The 22139-nt window shown below is 46.1% G+C and overlaps 1 protein-coding gene across 2 annotated transcripts; it reads right to left on the bottom strand.

Moving 5' to 3' along the window:
- Nucleotides 1-612: 612 nt before the first annotated feature.
- AURKA (aurora kinase A) lies at nt 613-22115 on the bottom strand. 2 transcript variants are annotated; one of them, XM_047851798.1, is made up of 9 exons: nt 21811-22115; nt 17489-17535; nt 14231-14510; nt 12632-12686; nt 10692-10883; nt 9376-9514; nt 4757-4905; nt 1667-1841; nt 613-1534 (listed from the first exon to the last, which is right to left on the bottom strand). In XM_047851798.1, the coding sequence occupies exons 2-9, from the start codon at nt 17528-17530 to the stop codon at nt 1349-1351; spliced, it is 1218 nt and encodes a 405-aa protein (XP_047707754.1). In that variant the 5' UTR covers nt 17531-17535; nt 21811-22115; the 3' UTR covers nt 613-1348. The 2 variants fall into 2 exon arrangements, with proteins under 2 accessions (XP_047707754.1, XP_047707753.1); XM_047851797.1 differs by having other exon boundaries at nt 21902-22115.
- Nucleotides 22116-22139: the final 24 nt, after the last annotated feature.

Raw genomic sequence — 22139 nt, 5'->3', positions numbered from 1 at the left:
CCCTCCAGAGGTGCCCATGCCATGCACACCCACTTCTGTACTACTGACTCATCAGGTGGTCCCCCAGGATGAGGACCCACCAAGGGTTCCGGCTCCCCGAGCTGGGCTGTTGCACAGAATGTTCCTACTGCAGGAACTACCACTTACTGGGCACAGCGGAAAGAGTGGAGGCTGGAGAGAGGGCGCTGGCAGCCCCCACAGCCCAACTCCTGGTGCCCCTGCCCTGCCACCCAGTCACACAGCCATATGCTTGCCCCCGTGGTGCCAGGTTTCCTGCCGCCCCCTCCCGGGGCCACAGGGCTGTCTCACCATTCCTGCCCCCAGCCTTTAAGTCCTCCCCGCCCTTCAAGCCTAGTTCAGATGTCACTTTCCCTGGATGCCTCTCCTACCTAATTACCCATCACAGCTCACCAGCTCCCTGACTTGTCCCCGCTACCGTCAGGGGCACCCCTACTGCTTTGTCCCCAGTCGTCGCAGGGCAGGTGCGTTCACAGGCCAGCCCGGCTCCAGAGCCCTGACAGCACCACTGGGGGGCCTTCCCGCCTTCCCAGCGGGCCCACGCTTAGCCCAGCATTTCCCAAAGGGTAGAATGAACTGGAAAATGCATTATAATTTCAAGGTTAGACACGTGACAACTTTAATCATTTTATATGTGACTTACTGTGCTTCACCAAAACTGTATAAATAAAGCATCAAAACCACGGAAAGATCAGCCCTTTGACATTTAGAAACAGCAGAGACAGGTCTCATCCAGCCAGCCCCAAGACACATGTGGAGCACGCGTTCGAGTGTACAGTCACCGAGGGCTTAAGCCTGATCTGGTCCTTAACCACGTCCACTTGGCGTAAGTGTGGGACAGACACCGAACAGTCCTGAAGGGATGCCAGGGAAATGACATAGCAGTCTATACAGAAATCTTTATTTTGACATTTAAAAGAAAGAATCACATGTTCATCCTGGCAGCTTTCCCAGGCTCGGCCACTGAGGAAGGCAGATGCACACGTAGGGACCGGATGGTCATTGCACCCTCTTTCACCGATGGAGTCGGGGCGGAGTGGCCACTCTCCCCGCAGTCGGGCCCCGAGCTGCCTTCCACAAGGACACCCTACTTGAGACAGGCCGTGGGGAGGCTGCAGGTGAACTTTGCCTCCGGACTGTGAAGTGGCCACAAGTCCTGCGGCTACTTTCACTCCAGAGTGCACTGTTCGCGGAAGCGGACTGACCGGGGAGGGTGAGGCACCGCCTGCTCGGTGGGCCCTTGTCTGCAGTGCCCTCGGTCATGGGTCACGGCCAGGCCGTCAACAGTGTCGCCAGCTGGGCCTCGTGGGTTTCTCCCCCTGCAGGATTCTTAAGATTGTTTGCCGGTTGATTCTTTGCTTTTTTGGCTACCTGATGGTTTTGATGAATTTGCCGTGACCCAAGGGTGTTCAAGTACTTCTTTGAGAGTCGGTCTTTGGCTGGGATTATGTTTCAACAGTCTTGAGATGAGGTCCCTGGCTCCCTCCGGTACAAAGTCAGGGAATGTGAATTCAACCTGGAGTACGACAAGTGACAGTCACAAAACGCGGCTTAAGACAGAACAGTATGAATATTCAGCTCAGGGCCAAGGTGAAGGCTGATAAGAATTCGAGAAGAAGCAACGGATCAGTTCTCGTTAAGGTCTTACCCGCGATATTCTTTTGTAGGTCTCTTGGTATGTGCTCGCCTCAAATGGAGGCTTCCCAACTAGAAATTCATAGCAGAGTACCCCAAGGCTCCAGAGATCCACCTTCTCGTCGTGCATTCGGCCTTCAATCATCTCCGGAGGCAAGTAGTCCAAGGTGCCACAGAGGGTGGTTCTCCTAAAAATGGAGGAAGGCTTGGGTCGATGCACCTGTTTTTATTACCCTAATTGCTGCTAAACGTCATTAACGATTACACTAACATTGACGGAGTGCCCTTCCTAGGCCAGATCCTAGGCTATGAAGCAGAAACTATTTAAATCCCCAGTTTCAGACAAGAAACAGATTGAGGGAGATGTGCAAGATCACGCAGCTAGCAACCAAGCCACGCCCCAAGTTTGTCCCACTCCAGAACCTCTGTAAGTGATGAAAAGTATCACTACTATATCAAAGTAGCTGGAAAAGGAAAGCTCTCTCTAAATACAATTTGGAGTGCCATAGTTGTTTTTATATTAATTATAGAGATGCTAAAAAGCTTAACGGTCCTGTGACATTAGTGACAAAAAACTAAAAAACTGTCCCACTGTGAAAACACTAGCTTTGGCGTGACAGATCCATGCTGCCTTCTGACACATCAGTGGTACAAGAGAGACACTGAAACGTGAGGGTGGCCTAGGAAGTATTCTTGCCAAAAGTACTCTTCAGGTCCTTAGACCTACTTCCAGTTCTCAGCAACAACAGAAGATAAAGGACCAAGATAAGTGACACCACAATCAGAAAAATCCATTTTAGAGGCGCATGGGTGGGTAAGCATCTGACTCTTGCCATCAGCTGATGTCATGATCTCACCTTCGTGGGATCCGAGTCCCATGTCAGACTCCACACTGAGTGTGGAGCCTGCCTGGGGTCCTCTCTCTTCCTCTCTGCCCCTCCCCCCCTTCTCAAAATAAACAAACATTAAAAAAAAAAAAAAAAAAAGAGGGGCATCTGGGTGGCTCAGGTCATGATCTCGTGGTTCCTGAGTTCAAGCCCCACATCGGGCTCTGTGCTGACAGCTCAGAGCCTGCAGCCTGCTTCAGACTCTGTGTCTCCCTTTCTCTCTGCCCTCCCCCCACTCGTACTCTCTCTGAAAAATAAACATTTAAAAAAATGTTTTAAATAAAAAAGGAAAAAAGGGATAAAAAAGAAAAATCCATTTTTTTGGGGGGGGGGACAGAGGGAGACAGAGCACGAATGGGGGAGGGGCAGAGAGAGAGGGAGACACAGAATCGGAAACAGGCTCCAGGCTCTGAGCCATCAGCCCAGAGCCCGACACGGGGCTCGAACTCACGGACCGCGAGACCGTGACCTGGCTGAAGTCGGACGCTCAACCGACTGCGCCACCCAGGTGCCCCGAAAAATCCATTTTAAATTGTGAGGCAACTAACTGGTTTAAATTTAGACAAAAGAAACACAATCAAATATAATGCATGGACAGACCTTAGTTGGATTCTGACTTAAAGAGCAGCTCTAAATTTTGTGGACAACTGCAGAAATGTGAACATGGACTAAATAGCTATTGACAAGGCTGTTAATTTTCTGAGGAGTGATAACGGTCGTGATTATAGGGACAATGTCCTTATTTTTAGGAGATTCATCCCACAGTGGCCAGAGAATGAAGCATAACGTCTGCAATATAATTTTGAAAATTTACTTACTTTGGTCTATTCACCAAAAAATCGACACGGCCAATATGGCAAAATGTTGGCACTTGTTGCATGTAGGCCCTAGACAGGAGCTATCAAGCCGCCGATTCGGCACTTCTGTGCGTGTTTCTACCAAAGGCCAGAAATACGCTGGAGGTGGCAAACATCAACCGGGCGCGAACACGCGTAGGTCTTCGTTGCTTCCTATCAGTTATTCTTTGCCACTGGCTCTCCTAGGGGGTCACGCAGGCCCTATGCTCAGCACGCCCGGCACCCAGAGAGCACACGTGAAACCCTCATCGCCACGGAGATGCTGAAAAGGGGCCGAGTCAGCAGGTTCCTCCAACGACAGCACTCCCGGGAGCTCTTATGGTTACTCGTGTTGGGGAGGTGGGGCGACATGGCTGGCGTATCCTTTCTGAAAAGGACGTTTACCTTTCCCATCACATGACACCACCGGACAGGTTAAGGTCCAGTTTAGCCCTGCGATTTTACAAAGCCTACAATTCTTCATCATCATTTGCCTCACTAGGTGCCAACAGCTCCCACTAGTGACAGACAACCAGCTTTAAAAAAAAAAAAGAGACACTGCAACAGCAGATTCAATGCACTGCTGCGAACAATTACAAGTGATCTGGCGAAAATAAAGCTCCCCACCTCCACCACGTCATCTATTTTAGGTTAAAAGATATAGGTGGTTTAAAAAAATGTATAAAGTATTATGGCTATGATTTTTTAAGTCCTTTGCCAAAGTTGACAAACTTACCAGTAGATGAGGGTTTTTAATGCCCTACCACCTCACGAGGCTTCAAAATCTTAATTAGACCCAAATTAAATGAAAACAGTACAGAAGATTTTAGTTCTTGTTCGCAAAATTAAGATCTCTCTATTCAGAGGGGACAAGAAAGGACTATGCTACTGACAAAAGCACACCACAGAGAATCCAACCACCACCTGGAAAATTCTATCCAAACCAATTTGGATAAAATCTGTTTTTTTTTAATTCTCCAAAGCTCTGTGCCCTCAGCTCTAGAGCTGTGTGTGTGGCCCTCTGAAACCAGTTTCCTGTCCAGGAAGCAGCGGAGTTTCCACTTCACCACTGCCCCAGGCATCACCACCCAACACATCCTGCACTTCCTCTGTCCTTCACTTGTCCCTTATGTCCCCTTCATTAGCCTCTGAGGACACGAAGCATCTTTAACCCAGGCCTACGACACAATAACCCCACAACAGTAGGAGAATCAAATATTCTCAAAGATACTTAATGGGCCTAGGTTTCTCCCAACTATGTGTAACTGTGACCAGCCCCAATTCCACATTTCTATCCTTAAGTATTTGACTATTTCATTCCTGAAAGCCCCGAAGGCTTTTGCTAAACACTAAGTAAGTTCCACCTCTAAGGTTACATACCTGGAGGATGGGGCATGTACCGACCATCCAAAATCTGCAATCTTAAGCTCTCCAGCTGAACCGAGGAGCAGGTTCTCTGGCTTAATGTCTCTATGAATGACTCTCTTTGAGTGACAATAAGACAGGGCATCTGCCAACTCCGTGATATACTACGGAAACAAAAAGTATGGAAAATCTGCGTCACACATTTTATAGAACACACTTTATTTTTAAAGTTTTTATTTATTTTTGACAGGGAGAGAGAGAGAGAGAGAGAGAGAGAGAGAGAGAGAGAGAGAGAGAGAGAGAGAGAGAGAGAAAGAGAGAACACCAGCAGGGGAGGGGGAGAAAGAGAGGGAGACACAGAATCGGAAGCAGGCTCCAGGCTCAGAACTGTCAACACAGAGCCCGACTCAGGGCTCCAACTCGTGAACTGCAAGATCATGACCTGAGCCAAAGTCAGAAGCTTAACCGACTAAGGCACCTAGGCACCCCTATATAACACAATTTTAGACATCTCTTTTGAAAGGAAAGCCAACATCGATTTTAATATGTTTTATAGGTGTTAAGGCTAGGAACAACTGAGGACTCAAAAAAAAATTTTTTTCGAACCAAATTCATGTTTAGCATAAAATACGAGTATTCCATACTAAGTTATTTATTTGCTAATATGGCAGATAGGACATTGAAGGACAGGGGGGAAAACTGATGAGCTAGAAATACTAGTAGCAATGAATGATGATAACAACTGAAAAACTGGCACAAATTAGCGAGTCAGACATGTAAACAATTAAAATTTTTTTTTAATTTTCAAGTACAGTCCATTCCCATTTTTTTTAATTCCCATTTTTAAAACCAAGATCAATTTATAACACAAGCATTTGTTTGAAACTCAAAATTTAAGGGGAAAAAACAATCTTGAAAAAAAATTAAAAGCAGGTACATTTGCGTGTTACATAGTGTTGAACTTGGGGGTATACGTATTCATTGGTCAGCTTAAAAAGCACACACAGCACGTCAGTCCTTTTGATAGTTTTCTTTTCATCTCAGCCAAGGAGAGCTCTAGCAAGTCCAGAATCTGCTTTAGCAAAAGGATAAGAATTGTTATCAGCGTATTGAAAGAGTATGTTTAGTTCTGGCTGAAGGTGTTTTTTGTTGTTGGTTTTTTTTTAATGTTTATTTATTTTTGAGAAATAGAGAGAGAGAGAGAGCGCGTGAGCCAGGGAGGGGCAGAGAGAGGGAGACACAGAATCTGAAGCAGGCTCCAAGATGTTAGCATAGCCTGGTGTGGGGCTCGAACCCATGAACTGTGAGATTATGATCTGAGCCGAAATCGGACGTTTAAACCGACTGAGCCACCCACTCTGGCTGAAGAAAGGTTTTCCAAAGCAACCACTAGACAGAACTGAACACATTGCTTTACACCAAAAAGTTCTACTCGACAAATTGCTGTAAAAAGCAAATATCATGGTCAGAAGAAACGTTTTCATTTTTTTCAGGCAAAAGCCAGAGAACAAAATCTAGAAAATAATAAACTGAAAGTGGAGGCAAAGAGAGCTCTTCTACACCAAACTGAGCTACTGACATAAAGATCACATACTAGATTCTTGAGGGCAAGGCATTTTCTCCGCTCAAATCAAGGCCAAGGAGCTAGTTCAACCAGGGCTCTCCAGCAGCCGCCTCCTTCACACCTCCCACATCACACTGTGAATATGTATAAAGGGCCCCAACATTTCTCTACACTTACTTTTATTTGAATTAATCAGAAAAGGGAAACAGTGTGCATACATAGTCATTCTAACTACTATAGAATCTAGAAAGAACCAAGTTTTTCTTTCAAATAACTACTGCTTACACCAACATAAACTCCATCTGGATTGAACAAAACGTAGTAGTAGAAATATCAACTGCCAATTAAATAAGACAACTAATTTGGTTAGCTAATATTTTGAAAGTAATAAGATGAGGGGCGCCTGGGTGGCGCAGTCGGTTAAGCGTCCGACTTCAGCCAGGTCACGATCTCGCGGTCCGTGAGTTCGAGCCCCGTGTCAGGCTCTGGGCTGATGGCTCAGAGCCTGGAGCCTGTTTCTGATTCTGTGTCTCCCTCTTTCTCTGCCCCTCCCCCGTTCATGCTCTGTCTCTCTCTGTCCCAAAAAAATAAATAAAACGTTGAAAAAAAAAAAATTAAAAAAAAAAAAAAGAAAGTAATAAGATGAATCTATTTCTACTTATCCACAAAGCAAACATTTAACATTAAGTTTAAAATAGTATGTCCATTTTCCTGAGACCACACCAAAGGGTCATTCACCACTCGTGCTGTGAATTCACAAGTACAACCACCTGAAAGTAACACCATTTCCATCAATGCCAAAAAGAAAGAATGAGTGTAATCAAAGTAACCACCCATCATCTGCTGATTCAACAAAAAAACTGCCCAAAGACACTCTACTTCTTCAAACAAGTAATTTCATCCAAAATAAAGAAGAAGCACAATCCATAGGGTAAAAACCAAAAACCCAAACCAAAAACCCAATTATGTTGGATGTTAAGATTAGATGCAGGTAAGAAGATGAACAGACAAGCCACCAGCTGGGAGAAAACGTTGTAAAACGTGTGGGATAAAGGACCTGTATCCAAAATATACAAGAACTCTTCCAACTCAAAATGACCAAAAACCTGATTAAAAATGGGCAAAAAATCTGAACAGGCACTGCAAAGATGACGATACACATGGCAAATAAGCACATGAAAAGATACCTGTCATAGATCACTAGAGAACTACAATTTAAAACAATGAGTTACCACATACGCCAATAAGAAGGGCTAACCTCCAAAACAGTCGCTGGTGAGGAGGAGGAACAGGGGCACACTCACTGGTGGAAATGCAAAGATGGTGTAGCTACTTTGGAAGACGGTTTAACAGTTTCTTATAAAGTTACACATAATCTCACCACACAAGCTAGTTTTCAAATCTGCTAAAAACGTACGACCCACAAAAACATGCATGCAGATGTTTATAGCAGCTTTATTCATAATCACCAGTAACTAGAAGCAACCAAGACACCCTTCAATCGGTGAAGTGATAAACTGTACTGCAGCCATGCTGCAAAATATTATTCAGCAATAAAAAATGAGCTACCGCACCCTGAAAAGATACAGGTGAATCTTAAATGCATCTAGTTGTTTCCCCACTGGGGTAACTGGTTAATCATTCGGATACCACTGCACATGGACACTGGCACTGAATAATCAAACTGTTGGTGGACAGCAGAATTCAGGTTTTTCAAGGCTGCAATGAGAGGTTACAGATAAACAAGGGGAGGAGGGTAGAATGAATCCTGTGGTAATGGACTCATGTTTTGCCTAATATAGATGCAAATGGATAAAAATACAGATACATGTGTATACATAGATTAGTCCCTGTTCTGTCAGCTGAGATCACGGAGAAGACATGACACCCCACTAGCAATGAGCACATCTTGCACCCAGGTCTTGGTTTCTAATTCCATTTTCCCATAAAAGGAACCAGGGCTCCTTGGAGAAATGGCTGATTCTAGGACTAAGACAGGAAATCTACAAAATGAGGTGCAGCATCCTACAGGGCCAGATGCAGGGAAGTGCTCAAACACCACACCCACAATGATGGGAGTAGGTCAAAAAAACCAACCAACCAAAGAAAAAAACAAACAACAACAACAACAAAAACCCACCTAAAACAGGAGCCATGTGAAAGGGATCCCAAGGGCCAAAGTAGTATTGGACTATACTCAAAGTACAAAATATCCATGAGTCCACATTAATAAATGACTGAATAAATAAGGGAGCACAGACAAATCTCTGATGCAGAAGAATTCTGAACAATTTATGTAGATTAGGGTGGAGGTGGCACATAATCCCTACTCCTTAAGTGTGGGCTGTGCATAGTGACACGCTTTAGAAGAACCCAGTATGCAAAGAGAAAAAGAGTAACTTCACAGCAAAGACACCTAATGAACGTGACCTCAGCCGGGGGACCAAGGCCAACACCCGCAGTGATAAGCCAGGTGAATAGTAGGTACCCCACACTAATGTAAGACAAACAGGAGAAAATAAGTCTGCACTATCTTCACATTCTGTAAATCTAAAACTATTGTAAACTTTTTAAAAAAGAGGATAACTACAAAGGGGCACCTGGGTGGCTCAGTCGGCTGGCCGTTCAACTTTGGTCATGATCTAACAGTTTGTGGGTTCCAGCCCCACGTCGGGCTTTGTGCTGACAGCTGGGAGCCTGGAGTCTGCTTCAGATTGTGTCTCCCTCTCTCTTTGCCCCTCCCCTGCTCACATTCCGTTTCTCTCTCTCTCTCTCTCAAAAATAAACATTAAAAAATAAAAATACAATTAAAAAAAAGAGGGCAACTATTCACATATACATTTCTCTAGAAAACCGCTGTGGAAACACACCAGCCACAATATTCCACCTGGTACTTGATTTTATGTGCATGGATGGTACAACTAAGGTATTCTGATTCTTTCATTCAAACATTTGATCCTATTAAGCAATCTTTCTTTAGATGAAACCCACTGGACTGTAATGAAAGGGCGCATTGCTATGTGGGGTGGAACAGAGGGAACAAGAGTTAGGACAGTAAATGAAAACTCACAGTAGCAGTTCTCTGCTCATCAAACTTGGACAGTTTCTGAAGTTCTCGGTAGACAGCTCCAAGAGGTGCATATTCTAGAATTAGGTAAACTCTGGTGGCGTCATGGAAATAACCATACAGTCTGAGAATATTTGGATGCCTGCAACAAAGGATGAATACTCTTTAACACCTGCTTTCTGGAGAGGATACAAGAATATGTACTAAGTACCAATCAAACCCTTCATGTAAAACCAGTGAAAATTAGTTCTGGTCACAGACCCCCTACCACACCCTTCACCAAACTTGAGAATCTGAAACTACAGACCTGCTCTGAAGAAAAATACACACATCTGCCTATCAGTTTACAAGCAATGCAAGGTATTAATGGACTTCAGGTTTGGTTAAGATTATTTCCTTCCTTCAGGTCATCTTTATTATTAGGGGGGGGAAATTCAGCTATATATTAATTTTCTGCCTATTAGAAAGAGGGAGAGGCATGGCACTCCCACAGCAGTTTGATTCCTAAGCACTAGGAGACACAACTTAAAAGCAGGGTTCAACAGCAGCAGATGTTTGCTGCTGAGGACTTCGGGCAGCTGAGAACACGGCCCAGGGCAGTAGCCCTTCAGCTCCAGCTAGTTGTTGCCAGGGAGGGTTACAGGCCTGATTGGACAGGTTTTTAAGTATTAACAAGTGATTCAAGTCTGAAAAAAATACTAAGAGGAAAAAAAGAAAGGAAAAAGACCCATTGGCCAAAGTCAACCTGCAGGCTGCCAGTTTGCAACCTCTGCTTAGAACTCAGAAATATCGAGGCACCGGGTTGAGCATCCGACTTCGGCTCAGGTCATGATCTCACCGCTCGTGAGTTTAAGACCCTTGTCGGGTTCTGTGCTAACAGCTCAGAGCCTGGAGCCTGCTTCGGATTCTGCATCTCCCTCTTTCTCTCTGACCTTCCTTGTGCTCTCTCTCTCTCTCTCTCTCTCAAAAATAAACATTTAAAAAAAAAGAAAAAAAAAGAACTCAAAAGTATCATTTCCCTTAATCAATCTCTCTCTCTCTCTCTCTCTCTCTCTCTCTCTCTCTCTCTCACACACACACACACACACACACACACACACACACACACACACACACAAATTTGACTCATAAATTACTTCATTAACACAGCATAAACCTCCAAGTGATTTTTCAGGACCACAGCACTTCTCTAGACAAATCCTTGAAAAATGATGAATTAAACCATTCTTTGCAGTACTATGGAGCAGGCCTTCCATGGTTTAACTCTTAGTAACTAGGTTCTGTACCACATTCTCTCGAACATCAATTTGGAAACTTACCTAAGGTGGGACTGTATTTCTACTTCTCTTCTCAGCTGATGCTCGACTCCTGCTTTCTCCAGCTGAGCTTTAAATAATACTTTAAGAGCCAGGATAAACTTGCTTTGTTTTTCTCTCGCCAAATAAACATTACCAAACTTTCCTTTACCCAGCGGGCGACCGATTTCAAAATCTTCCAAAGCCCACTGCCTTCTAGGAAAAATTTTGAATATTTTAAAATATGAAGAAAACAAATCTTTTCTAACAATTTATTAACGGGTAGTAGATAGACCTCTAAATAATTTTATATTTAATATTGTATTCGTTAGGTAACCTCGGCAAGAACCAAGCCAATAACTACGCTATGTGAGTCTCCACAGGCATTAAATCCCCCGCTCCCCTATCTGCCAATGACTATATGAGTCAGACAAAGAACAATCTGGGCTTTTAGAGCTGAAGCATTAACGCAAAGTGTCCCAAGACAGTACTACACTCTGAAGTGCACACTTGTTGCCACCACCGTTAAAGAGCACAGGAAAGGTTAGGTAAGTAAGTGGAGGGAGGAAGCCTTCAGAACGGTCTGTGGACCTCAAGCAGGCTAACCACAGCCTCCTCCTCCAACCTAGAGATGCTGACTCTCGGGGTGGACAATCAGTCTGCCAAAGCAGGCGGGATGGATCCTACAGCTGGATTTCGATTCTCAGAAAGCCACTATTAGGCAGTCAAGCAAAAAAGCCTGTGGGTTCATTCCTGGCTCCTCCTCCTACATTACAGACATTACGTTCTACGCTATAGAGTCTACACAGTTCAGAAGTTGGGAACAAGCTTTGGGAAAATATCCGGGGAAGACGGTATAAAGAACAATTCAATGCATACTGTTGAAATATTCATATAGTCATATATACGTGTGTATACAGTTTTGCAACAGGAGAATAGAAATAGTATAGAAACAAACCTAAGCTACATGTGGTGGTTACTTCTGAGGGCAGAGAGGAACTTATTTTACACATTTCTGTAACAGATTCCTACAAGTTTGTTCTAAATTTGGAACGCAGTAAGAAAAGCTTGAGTCACGAGTAAACATCATTAAAATTCCCTTTTGCCAAAGGTTAGAATTTGGAAACATTTATATATCCTAAGTGAAAATATAAAGACCTTTTCTATTTTTTTTAAAAAAAAAATTTTTTTTTTTAACGTTTTATTTATTTTTGAGACAGGGAGAGACAGAGCATGAACGGGGGAGGGTCAGAGAGTGAGGGAGACACAGAAGCCGAAACAGGCTCCAGGCTCTGAGCTGTCAGCACAGAGCCCGACGCGGGGCTCGAACTCATGGCCAGTGAGATCGTGACCTGAGCCGAAGTCGGACGCTTAACCGACTGAGCCACCCAGGCGCCCCGACCTTTTCTATTTTTTAACAAGTTCCCATAATTAAACTTGCAATTAGGGGCACCTGGGTGGCTCAGTTGGCTAAGTGTCTGACTTAGGCTCAGGTCATGATCTCATGGTCTGAGTTTGAGCCCCATGTCAGGCTCTGTGCTGACAGCTCGGAGCCTGGAGCCTGTTTCAGATGGCAAGAGTCTCCCTCTCTCTCTGCCCCTCTCCTTCTCACACTGTCTCTCTCTCTCTCAAAAATAAATAAACATTAATTAATTAATTAATTAATTAAAGTATATTCTTTTTTTTTTTTTTAATTTTTTTCAACGTTTATTTATTTTTGGGACAGAGAGAGACAGAGCATGAACGGGGGAGGGGCAGAGAGAGAGGGAGACACAGAATCGGAAACAGGCTCCAGGCTCTGAGCCATCAGCCCAGAGCCCGACGCGGGGCTCGAACTCCCGGACCGCGAGATCGTGACCTGGCTGAAGTCGGACGCTTAAACGACTGCGCCACCCAGGCGCCCCAATAAAAGTATATTCTAACAGCACAATAGCTCAGGACTTTGTAAGTAAAATAAAACTTACTTTTTTGATTCTTCATTTTTCTGTTTTGTTGTCAGTTCCTTTTCAGAATTATTTCCTATATAGAATAAGTCAAAAACCTGCTTTTAGAATAATTATAATTACTTTAGAATAACTCTACAGAATAAATTAAAAACCTATGAACAGAAATGAATCAAAGAATGGTCACCAAAATATAATGGTGTGTCCAGAATGGAAGATCTTCTTAGTTTTCTTTATAGAAAAAAGATTACCACACCCTAACCTGACTCCCACCTGGTGAAGCCTTTTCTAGATTTCTAAAGATGAGCAGATATACACCTATATATAGAGAGAGACATATACATACAGCTAGGCCCTCCAATAATTTAAAGCTCAAGACTATGCAGATTCTCCCAGAAGCCTCAGTCTCCAAATGAAGACCTTCTAAGGCAGAACTGCCAATCTCTCGACCCATGATAAGCACCCACTCATCACCTTCGCCCCCCCCCCCCAAGTGGGCCAGCCGACTCTCCATCAGCTACATACAAATTAACGGCGTGCAACAAAACATAAATCGGCCACCTTCCTTCATTAGTTGCCAAGGGGAAATATAAAAATAGAAGCCCCTGATTCAGCAAAATGTACCATAAACCAATTGCACAACAGGGTGCTAAAGTCATCGTTTCATCAGCCAGAGGCTGGACATTTCCACTTCAAACTCCAAAACAGCAGGGTGTGCTCTGCTCAGACACGTGACGGGAGCCCAGACCGGTTTTCTCCCTTCGCGCTTCACGATCTCAGTTCATGGCGGCAATATAACCACCATCCCTACATCCAGCTTACTGCCCAGCTCCACCCAGTCTGCGTCCGAGGTCAGCCCTTGGATCTGCCTGCACCCCTCCATCCTGCTGTGTCTGTGGGCAAGTTTATGCTTCAGAGGCTCCACTCCCTCGTCTGTAAAACAGAGTTGGTCACCGACCACCTTCACAGAGTGGTTGCGAGAATTGAAGGAGACGACGTGGGTGAAGGAAGCACTTCTCCTGAGCGTGGGCATGCCAGGCTGGTAAATAAGGACTACTAACATCCACCTGCCCCTGCCCACTTCAGGTCCCTGCCATCTCTGACCTAACCCCCGGCAGCCCGCCTCCTGTCTGCTGCCCCTGAGTGCAGTTCTGCTTCTCTCCGGTTCATTCCACATGGCCAATCTAGTAAGATTTCTAGAAGGCCAGTCCCTCCTCCACTGGAAAACCTTTCGGCAATTTCCCCACGCCCAGGGGATGAAGCCCCACTCCTCAACAAGCCAAGAGCTTCCACCGTGACCTCACCCAACCGGCCTCAGTCCATCCAAGTTCGAACGTCTACTTCCCCAACTGCCCTCCACACTCCAGACTTTGGAAGTTTTCAGTTCCTCAATCATACCACGAGGTGGGAATCAGGTTCTCCATCCTGAGCGCAGGGCTGGCCCACAGGAGACCCTACTACCTCAACCTGACATCAGATTTTTCTCCGTATCCTCAATAAAAATGACATCAGAGCTAGGGCTCCAAACAATAAACGCCAAGTCTATCCTCCAGCCCCACCCCCCTTTTTTTAAGCAACTGGAAGGAATAACAATCTAATAGTCTCAAAAAGTTGATTTACCAGTGGCCGATGGCAAGGGCTGCTCACTCTTTTGGGTATTATTCAGCGGCCTAGAGACAGAACGAGGGACACTGGTTGCCTGCAGTTGCTTTTGCTTCAGATTCTGGACCGGTTTATGGCTGGAGACGAGCTTTTGTGTTTGTGAAGGAATTCGCTGGGAGGAATTTGAAGGACACAAGACCCGCTGAGCCTGGCCACTATTTGCAGATAACAGATTCTGAGAAGGAAATTGCTGAGTCACTGGAACACGTTTTGGACCATCGCCAAGGGGAATTGTGGTCTAGATTGAGAGGGAAAAAATAAACGTCATGGTCTTCATGAACAAAAGCGGGGTATTTTGAGAATTCCACAAAGTCTCTTTTCTAGTATAACAAAATAACAAAGGTCACTGATAGTACATGGAAGGGGAAAGCAATGTTCATCAGCGCTTCCAAAGGACGTGGTTAGTAGATGGCTGAAAGGAATACCAGAATGATCCTCCTACCCACCCAACACCCCACTCCCCAAAATCATGCTCCCATAAACAAATGTTCATTAACTAAATTTCCATCTAAAGAGGGAGACATTAAACACTTCCTAAGAATTCTCAATGGCTTGATAATTATTACCCAGCAAAAAGCTACAACGCAAAACTTTATACCAAAATCCCAATTCCATTGAAATTTCTTTAGTAATATCATACATATGTTTAGGAAAAAAGATGAAGAAATATGTCAAAATACTCAACAGTGGTTATCTTCTGGTAAAGATTTTTTTTTTTTTTTTTGAGAAAGAGAGAGAAAGAAATAGAGAGCAAGTGGGGGAGGGGCAGAGACAGAGAAGGCGGACAGAGTATCTAAATAACTGAAGTAGGCTCCATGGGGACAGCAGAGAGCCCAATGTGGGACTAGAAATCAAATTGCGAGATGATGATCCGAGCCGACGTTGGACACTTGATCAACTGAGCCACCCAGGCGCCCCTCAGTGAAGATGTTTTAGAAGATCATCTGGGGGTGCCCGGGTGACTCAGTCAGTTAAGTGTTCAACTCCTGGTTTCAGCTCAGGTCACAACGTCCAGCTTAGCAATGCCCACAACACAGTAGGCATTCAGGCAGTGACATTTTAAACAGCAGTTTCCTAAAATGATCTTTATCATAGGACTTGAGAATCAAATACAATGACTCAAGTTAGCCTTTTTCTAATTGATCATTTTAGACTTTCAGTCAGTAAATAAAGGAGAAGTATCCATTTATTTGAAAATGAAAACTTCTCAAATCTGTCAGAATGGCTAAAATCAAAAAGACCACAGCAAGTGTTGGTGAGCATGTAGAGAAAAAGAACCCCCTGTGCGATGCTGGTGGGAATGCAAACAGGTACAGACACTGTGGAAAACAGGATGGGAGTTCCTCAAAATGTTAAAAATAGAACCACCCTCCGACCCAGTAATCACACTACTGGGTATTTACCCAAAAAATACAAAAACACTAATTCAAACGGATATATGCACCCCTATATTTATAGCAGCATTATTTACAAGAGCCAAATTAAAGGGGCGCCTGGGTGGCTCAGTTGGTTAAGCATCCGACTTCAGTCATGATCTCGCCGTTCCCAAGTTGAAGTCCTGCATTGGGCTCTGTACTGACAGCTCAGAGCCTGGAGTCTATTTCAGATTCTCTCTCTCTCTGTCTCTCTCTCTCTCTTCCCCTTGCCTGCTCACACTCTCTCTCCCTCTCTCTCAAAAATAAACATTAAAAAACTAAAAACAAAAACAAACCAAGAGCCAAATTATGGAAGCAGCCTAAGTGTCCACTGATAGGGGAATGGGTAAAGAAGATGCGGTATAGATATGTAAGGGATCATTACTCAGCCATAAAAAATGAAATCTTGCCATCTGCAGTGACATGGATGGAGCTAGAGAGTACAATGCTAAGCAAAATTAGTAAGAGAAAGACAAAATACCATATGATTTCACTCATATGTGGAATTTAAGAAACAAACCAGCAAAGGGGAAAAGAGAAAAGAGAAGAAAAAAGAAAGAAAGAAAGAAAAGAGACAAACTCTTAACTACAGAAAACAAACTGGTGGTTACCAGAGGTGAGGTGGGGGGGGGGGGGGGGTGAAACAGGATGGGGACAAAGGGGACCCTTATCCTTATGAGCACGGGGTAATGTACAGAAGAGCTGAATCCCTGTAACGTATCCCTCAAACTAATAAACCATGGTGTGCTAATTACACTGGTATTAAAATAAAAGACTTGGGGCGCCCGGGTGGCTCAGTTGGTTGAGCATCCGACTCTTGGCTTTAGCTCAGGTCATGACCTCAGGGTCATGGGATTGAGCCCCGAGTTGGACTCTGTGCTGAGCGTGGAGCCTGCTTAGGATTCTCTCTCCCTGTCACTGGTACTCTCTCTATAATACATTTTTAAAAACATTAAATTTAAAACTTAGTAAAAAAAGAAAATTAAAATTTCTAAAAATAAGACACCCCACCCCAACCCCCCCCACACACACACACACACAAATCTTGCTTGATGTGTGTGTGTGTGTGTGTGTATTTTTACGCTGATTTCCTAGAAGGAAAAAACTCTGCGGCTTGCTTATATTAAAAGATCTTTGTATAAAAATTCGTTCACCCAGCCGCTCCACAAATACTATAGGCAGAGGGTCCTCCCTGGGGAAGCCCTTCCTGGATTCCAGCCCATCCCAACCTGAATGGAGCACCCACCCTCCACGGAATTACTCGGTCATCTTACGCATACATATTTTGTGAAGGCGCAGTACTGGCTCCCATAACTCCCCAAAAGGGCTAAGTTCTTTAGTCAAAGACCATGCGCTTTGCATCATTGTAATCCCTGCATCTGACACAGAACTTGGCTCAAAGTGGATTCCCAGGAAATATTCACTAAAACACAGCCCGACATTCCTAGGAGCTTACCATGTCCTGCAGCGTGACCAGAACAAGCTGTGGCAAAGCAATTTAATTTCTGGCAAGCAAGCAAATACAGGCAAGTATCGGGCACCTATTGTATACATTATTGTCCTGCACACAATGGAGGAACAGATACTTAAAGAGCTAGCTAGAAGACAAAGCAGAACAAAATAACAGGTGCCCATCAACGACATGTTATGAAATGCCGAGAAAGGGGACTAACTCCTCCAGGAATGTAGCAGACACCTCTAAAGTTACAATCCAAAGTGACGGTGAAAAGAACTCCAGATCTAACACCAACCTCCATTTGGGTTTTCTAAATGTGACAGAGATTACGATTGTTCGATTTACCTTAACAGGCCCTGCAATGCAGTTTTCTTTAGATTTGTCCATGATGCCTGAAAAGAAAAAGAACCACTTTTAATGTACACAAATCCTCATGCTTCAAAGTGTTGTTATGCGAGGTCAGGGATATAGCTCCTGATGAAAAAGCCTCCACAACACAAAAATTTTACATTTTTTTTCTTTGTCCCAATGAAGCTGACAAGGGTGTCTTATTTTCTCAAGTGACAAGAGGGACAGATGTGGGGCCTCCACCCAACTTCACTCCCAGAGTCCTCCTGCTCCATCAATGCAGGAGCCTGCTTCAATACCTGCTGCCTTTTATTATTATTTTTCAACGTTTATTTTTGGCAGAGAGAGAGAGAGAGAGAGAGAGAGAGAGAGAGAGACAGAGCATGAGCAGGGGAGGGGCAGAGAGAGAGGGAGACACAGAATTGGAAGCAGGCTCCAGGCTCTGAGCTGTCAGCCCAGAGCCTGACGCGGGGCTTGAACCCACGAACCGCGAGATCCTGACCTGAGCCAAAGTCGGATGCTCAACCGACTGAGCCACCCAGACGCCCCTCCCCCGCCACTGCCTTTTAAAAACAGGTCCCCCCTTCCCCATAACTGACTCCAGCTAAGACAGCATCTTGCCCTCTCCCGTCAAGAGCAAAGCTCCAGAACAGTCACCCACACTCACCGCACCCACGTGGCTCTCACTCTCTGGCCCTCCCCCATCAGGATTTCATCCCACAGACTGGCCTGCTCAGGTGGCCAGCTCATGACTGACCTCTACTGTTAGCAAATTCAAAAGTCCATTCCGCGCCCTCAGCTCACTTGCGACCCCAGCAGCGGCTGACAAGGTCACTTTTACTCCACTCCCAGCCTCCACTAGCTTGTAGGCTTGTCTCCCCCCACCCACCACCCCACCAGCTGTCCTGCCGCAACATCCTTTGCTCGATCAGCCTCACTTTTGCCAACCTGAGAGTCTGGGCAGACTGGACCCAGAATGAGTCCTTGGGACCCCACTTCTCCATCCATACCCGTCCTAGGGCCCCTCATCCAGCATCAGAGCTCTAAACATCTTTAAGATGATCTGAATTTACATCTTCTGCCCTAAACTCTCCTCTGACTGCCAGACTCCTACCTACCTACCTGCTCAGTATCCCCCCCATGAAGGTCTGCCAAGCATCTCCATCCCAACACATCCAGACACACCCTCTTCTCTCCTCCAGGCTACTCCTCCCCTCTGCTCTCCGGAGAAGCCTGAGCTCAGGCCCAGAAACACCCTTCCTTTTGCAGCTGTGCTCATTCCCTCGGTGCACTCATCCAGTCTCCTGGCTCCCACCACCATTCACGGGCTGAGACCTCCAAACCTCCATCTCCAGACCTCTCCCCTGACCCTTGCCACCTGCAAAACATCTCGACCTGTAATCTGTAATCGGAGAGGCATCTCAAGTTTAAAAAGTTCCAAACTGGGGCGCCTGGGTGGCACAGTCGGTCAAGCGTCCGACTTCAACCAGGTCACGATCTCGCGGTCCGGGAGTTCGAGCCCCGCGTCAGGCTCTGGGCTGATGGCTCAGAGCCTGGAGCCTGTTTCCGATTCTGTGTCTCCCTCTCTCTCTGCCCCTCCCCCGTTCATGCTCTGTCTCTCTCTGTCCCCAAAATAAATAAACGTTGAAAAAAAAAATTAAAAAATAAATAAATAAAAAGTTCCAAACTGAATTCCTGCTCCCGCCCTGTCCCCATTCGCCAACCCTATTCTCATAGATGACCCCACCTCAGTTGCTGGCAAACCGGTTGTGCCCATCGCTCGGGTCCCCTCATCTTTTACACGGTTCTCCCTCAAAGCCCATATCTAATCCATCAGCACACCTTGGAGGCTCTACCTTCAGAACCACTGCCCACAACCTTTAATACCACCACCTGGTCAAACCAAGGCTCTCTCCCCTCAATTATTTGCAACGGGCTCCCAATGGTCACCCTGCTTTCACCTTTGCCCCGTGATGGCCCATTCGCAACACTGCACCCTGTGGTCCCATTAACAAGTCGGCCATGCTGGCCCTTGGTTCAGAAGCCCCTCACGGTCCCTCAAAATCCTCCTTGCCTACAGTCTCCTAGAGTGTGGACCCTGACCACCTTCTTGGCCTTATTTCCTCTTCTTATCTATTGCATGCTGGCCATACGGAACTTCTTTCTTTCCTCAAAGCAGTGCCCGGCCACAGGGCCTTTGTACTTCCTGTTCTCTCTTCACCATTTGGCTCTTCGCTCAAATGGAAGTGTGGCTTGCTCCTTCGTTCCAGTCAGGTCTGTGCTCAGATGTCTCCTTTCTGACCATCTCTATTTTTCTGCTTAGCCCTTAACATCTTACAGAACCTCACTGTGCGTGTTTATTTCTGCCTCCCCAGGCGATATCCCACCCCCTGCCAGTATCTCCAAGGAAAGTAAGCGCCGTGAGAGCAAGGCCTTAGTCCCACTGTGTTCACTGCAGCCTCCCCGGAACATGCCTGGCACACAGTAGGTACACCCACCAGTGTGTGGGGAATGAGTTACCCCACTAAGGAAGCCAAATCAGTAATGAAAACGGTTTATAACACTAGGCCCATGCTGTGAGGCAGGTACAACACCCCATCAAGTAAGTAGAACATAAACTCCAAGAAAACGAAACCTTTCTGTACTTTTTTTTAATTTTTTTTTTCAACGTTTATTTATTTTTGGGACAGAGAGAGACAGAACATGAACGGGGGAGGGGCAGAGAGAGAGGGAGACACAGAACCGGAAACAGGCTCCAGGCTCTGAGCCATCAGCCCAGAGCCTGACGCGGGGCTCGAACTCACGCGAGATCACTCGAGATCTCGCGAGATCGTGAACTCACGGACCGCGAGATCGTGACCTGGCTGAAGTCGGACGCTTAACCGACTGCGCCACCCAGGCGCCCCCTTTCTGTACTTTTCTTACCCAGATACTCTCTGAGTTCCAGAACCCAGCGGGAAAGCACCCCCCCACCCCCACGCTTCCACATCCATTCCACAAATAGGCAAATAATTCCACCCTGAAGACGGAACCACAGCCAGGAGTCCTTATATCAAACAGCGGGTAGTAGAAACGACAGAAAGGAAAAAGGAGTTACAAGCTCGTGCTGTACACACACTCTAACGCTCTCTTCACCTTCCCTAACAATTACAAGCAGCGGATTAATGAGATCACACAGGCCTAAGGGCATTCATTCAACAGTCTTCGACAGAAGCCAGAGATTTGCTCCAACGGAACATACTCTGCCTTCCCAGGGAGAGGAATAATCATCAACAGAATGGAATATGAGGATTCTGACCCAGCAATGCTGGAGAGAGCCCCCAAGAAGACTGCTTGCCCAGCGATTCCAGTCTACAGCCAGGTCCCGGAGCCACATAACCCAATGACCTTCAACAAGACCCTGCAGTTCAAACCACATATCCTACTATTCTAAACAGGAAAACTGTTAAGACTTCACATCACTGTGCATTTAGAAGACTTTGTCTTCTTCAAGCCTGCTAGTCTCTGCACGGACTTACTTGGAGGAGTGGAAGTGAACGTGCTGCTGAAAAGTGTTTTTAGTTCAAAGAACAAGGAAGGTTAAGGAGGAGGAGGAACCGTTAAAAGTCCGCGACAGTATCTCCATCTGGACGACACTGGTGAGACGTGGAGACCGTCAGGCCCAACCACAGACCTAACAAATCACATCCAGCATTTTCCCATCCCCAGATGACTATGTGCGCAGGTCTAGATCACCGGTTCTCCGTGAAACATCAAGAATCAGCTGGGAAACCTGACAAACTACAGACACCTGAATCCTATGCCAAGCACTTCTGATTCATGAGCTGGGTCTATATTTTCAACAAAGGCTCTCAGAAATCCCGACAAAGGTGGTCCAAGGTCTGTGGTTTCAGAAGCACGCACCAAGGAAGACATCTTCGAGGAAGTTTTCATTTATTCCTCCAAAGTAGCCCCAGGTCAACCAACTACTCTTTTCTATTGAAAGCTATCGCGCCAGTTCGTCGTCTGGCCCCCACCCCCCTCTAGAACGTGAACTTCCCGACGGCAAAAGCCCTCCCTATTTTTTCTTACCCAAGTGCTGGCCGATAGGAGAACCCCCTCAAAGGCACCCCACCCCAATGCCACTCAACAACCCCACGCACTCCAGGAGGGTAACAAACCCCCAAGCGGCATTTCACAGGGCGCCCCACTACCCAGGCGCAGATGGGAGGGCGCTGCGAAAGCACCACCGGGCACAGAGGAGAGGAGCTGGGAGGATGCAGGGGGACAGGAAGAGGAGGACAAGGGAGGACGAAGGTGGAGACCCAGGGACGCCTGACCTCGACTCTTCCTCCGCCGCCCGCTCAAAGGCCACCCGGGCCCGCCGCCCTCGCCCGTCCGCCTCACAGAGCAGTCCCAGGGTCTACGAACCCGTTGGCTCCCGTCTCCGACCCAAAGGCCGCCGACTCCTGCCGAGAGCTCAGCCGTTACGATTCAAAGTCTTTATTTTAAATAGGAGTTAAACCCTCTAATCCGAAAGCTCATTGGCCCGGGCTAGAGAGGCACTGCCTTTTGATTGGTTCACAGTCCCTCACGGCTTGAGGCACGTCCAAGGCGGTGACAGCACGCAGGCGCACTTGCCCCGTAAGGCCCCGGAAGTGGTGGAGCC

Source organism: Prionailurus viverrinus, chromosome A3 (assembly GCF_022837055.1).
Source record: "Prionailurus viverrinus isolate Anna chromosome A3, UM_Priviv_1.0, whole genome shotgun sequence".
NCBI classification, from domain to species: domain Eukaryota; kingdom Metazoa; phylum Chordata; class Mammalia; order Carnivora; family Felidae; genus Prionailurus; species Prionailurus viverrinus.
Note: the sequence above shows the minus strand (reverse complement) of the source record. Positions and strands in the feature narration are given on the sequence as shown.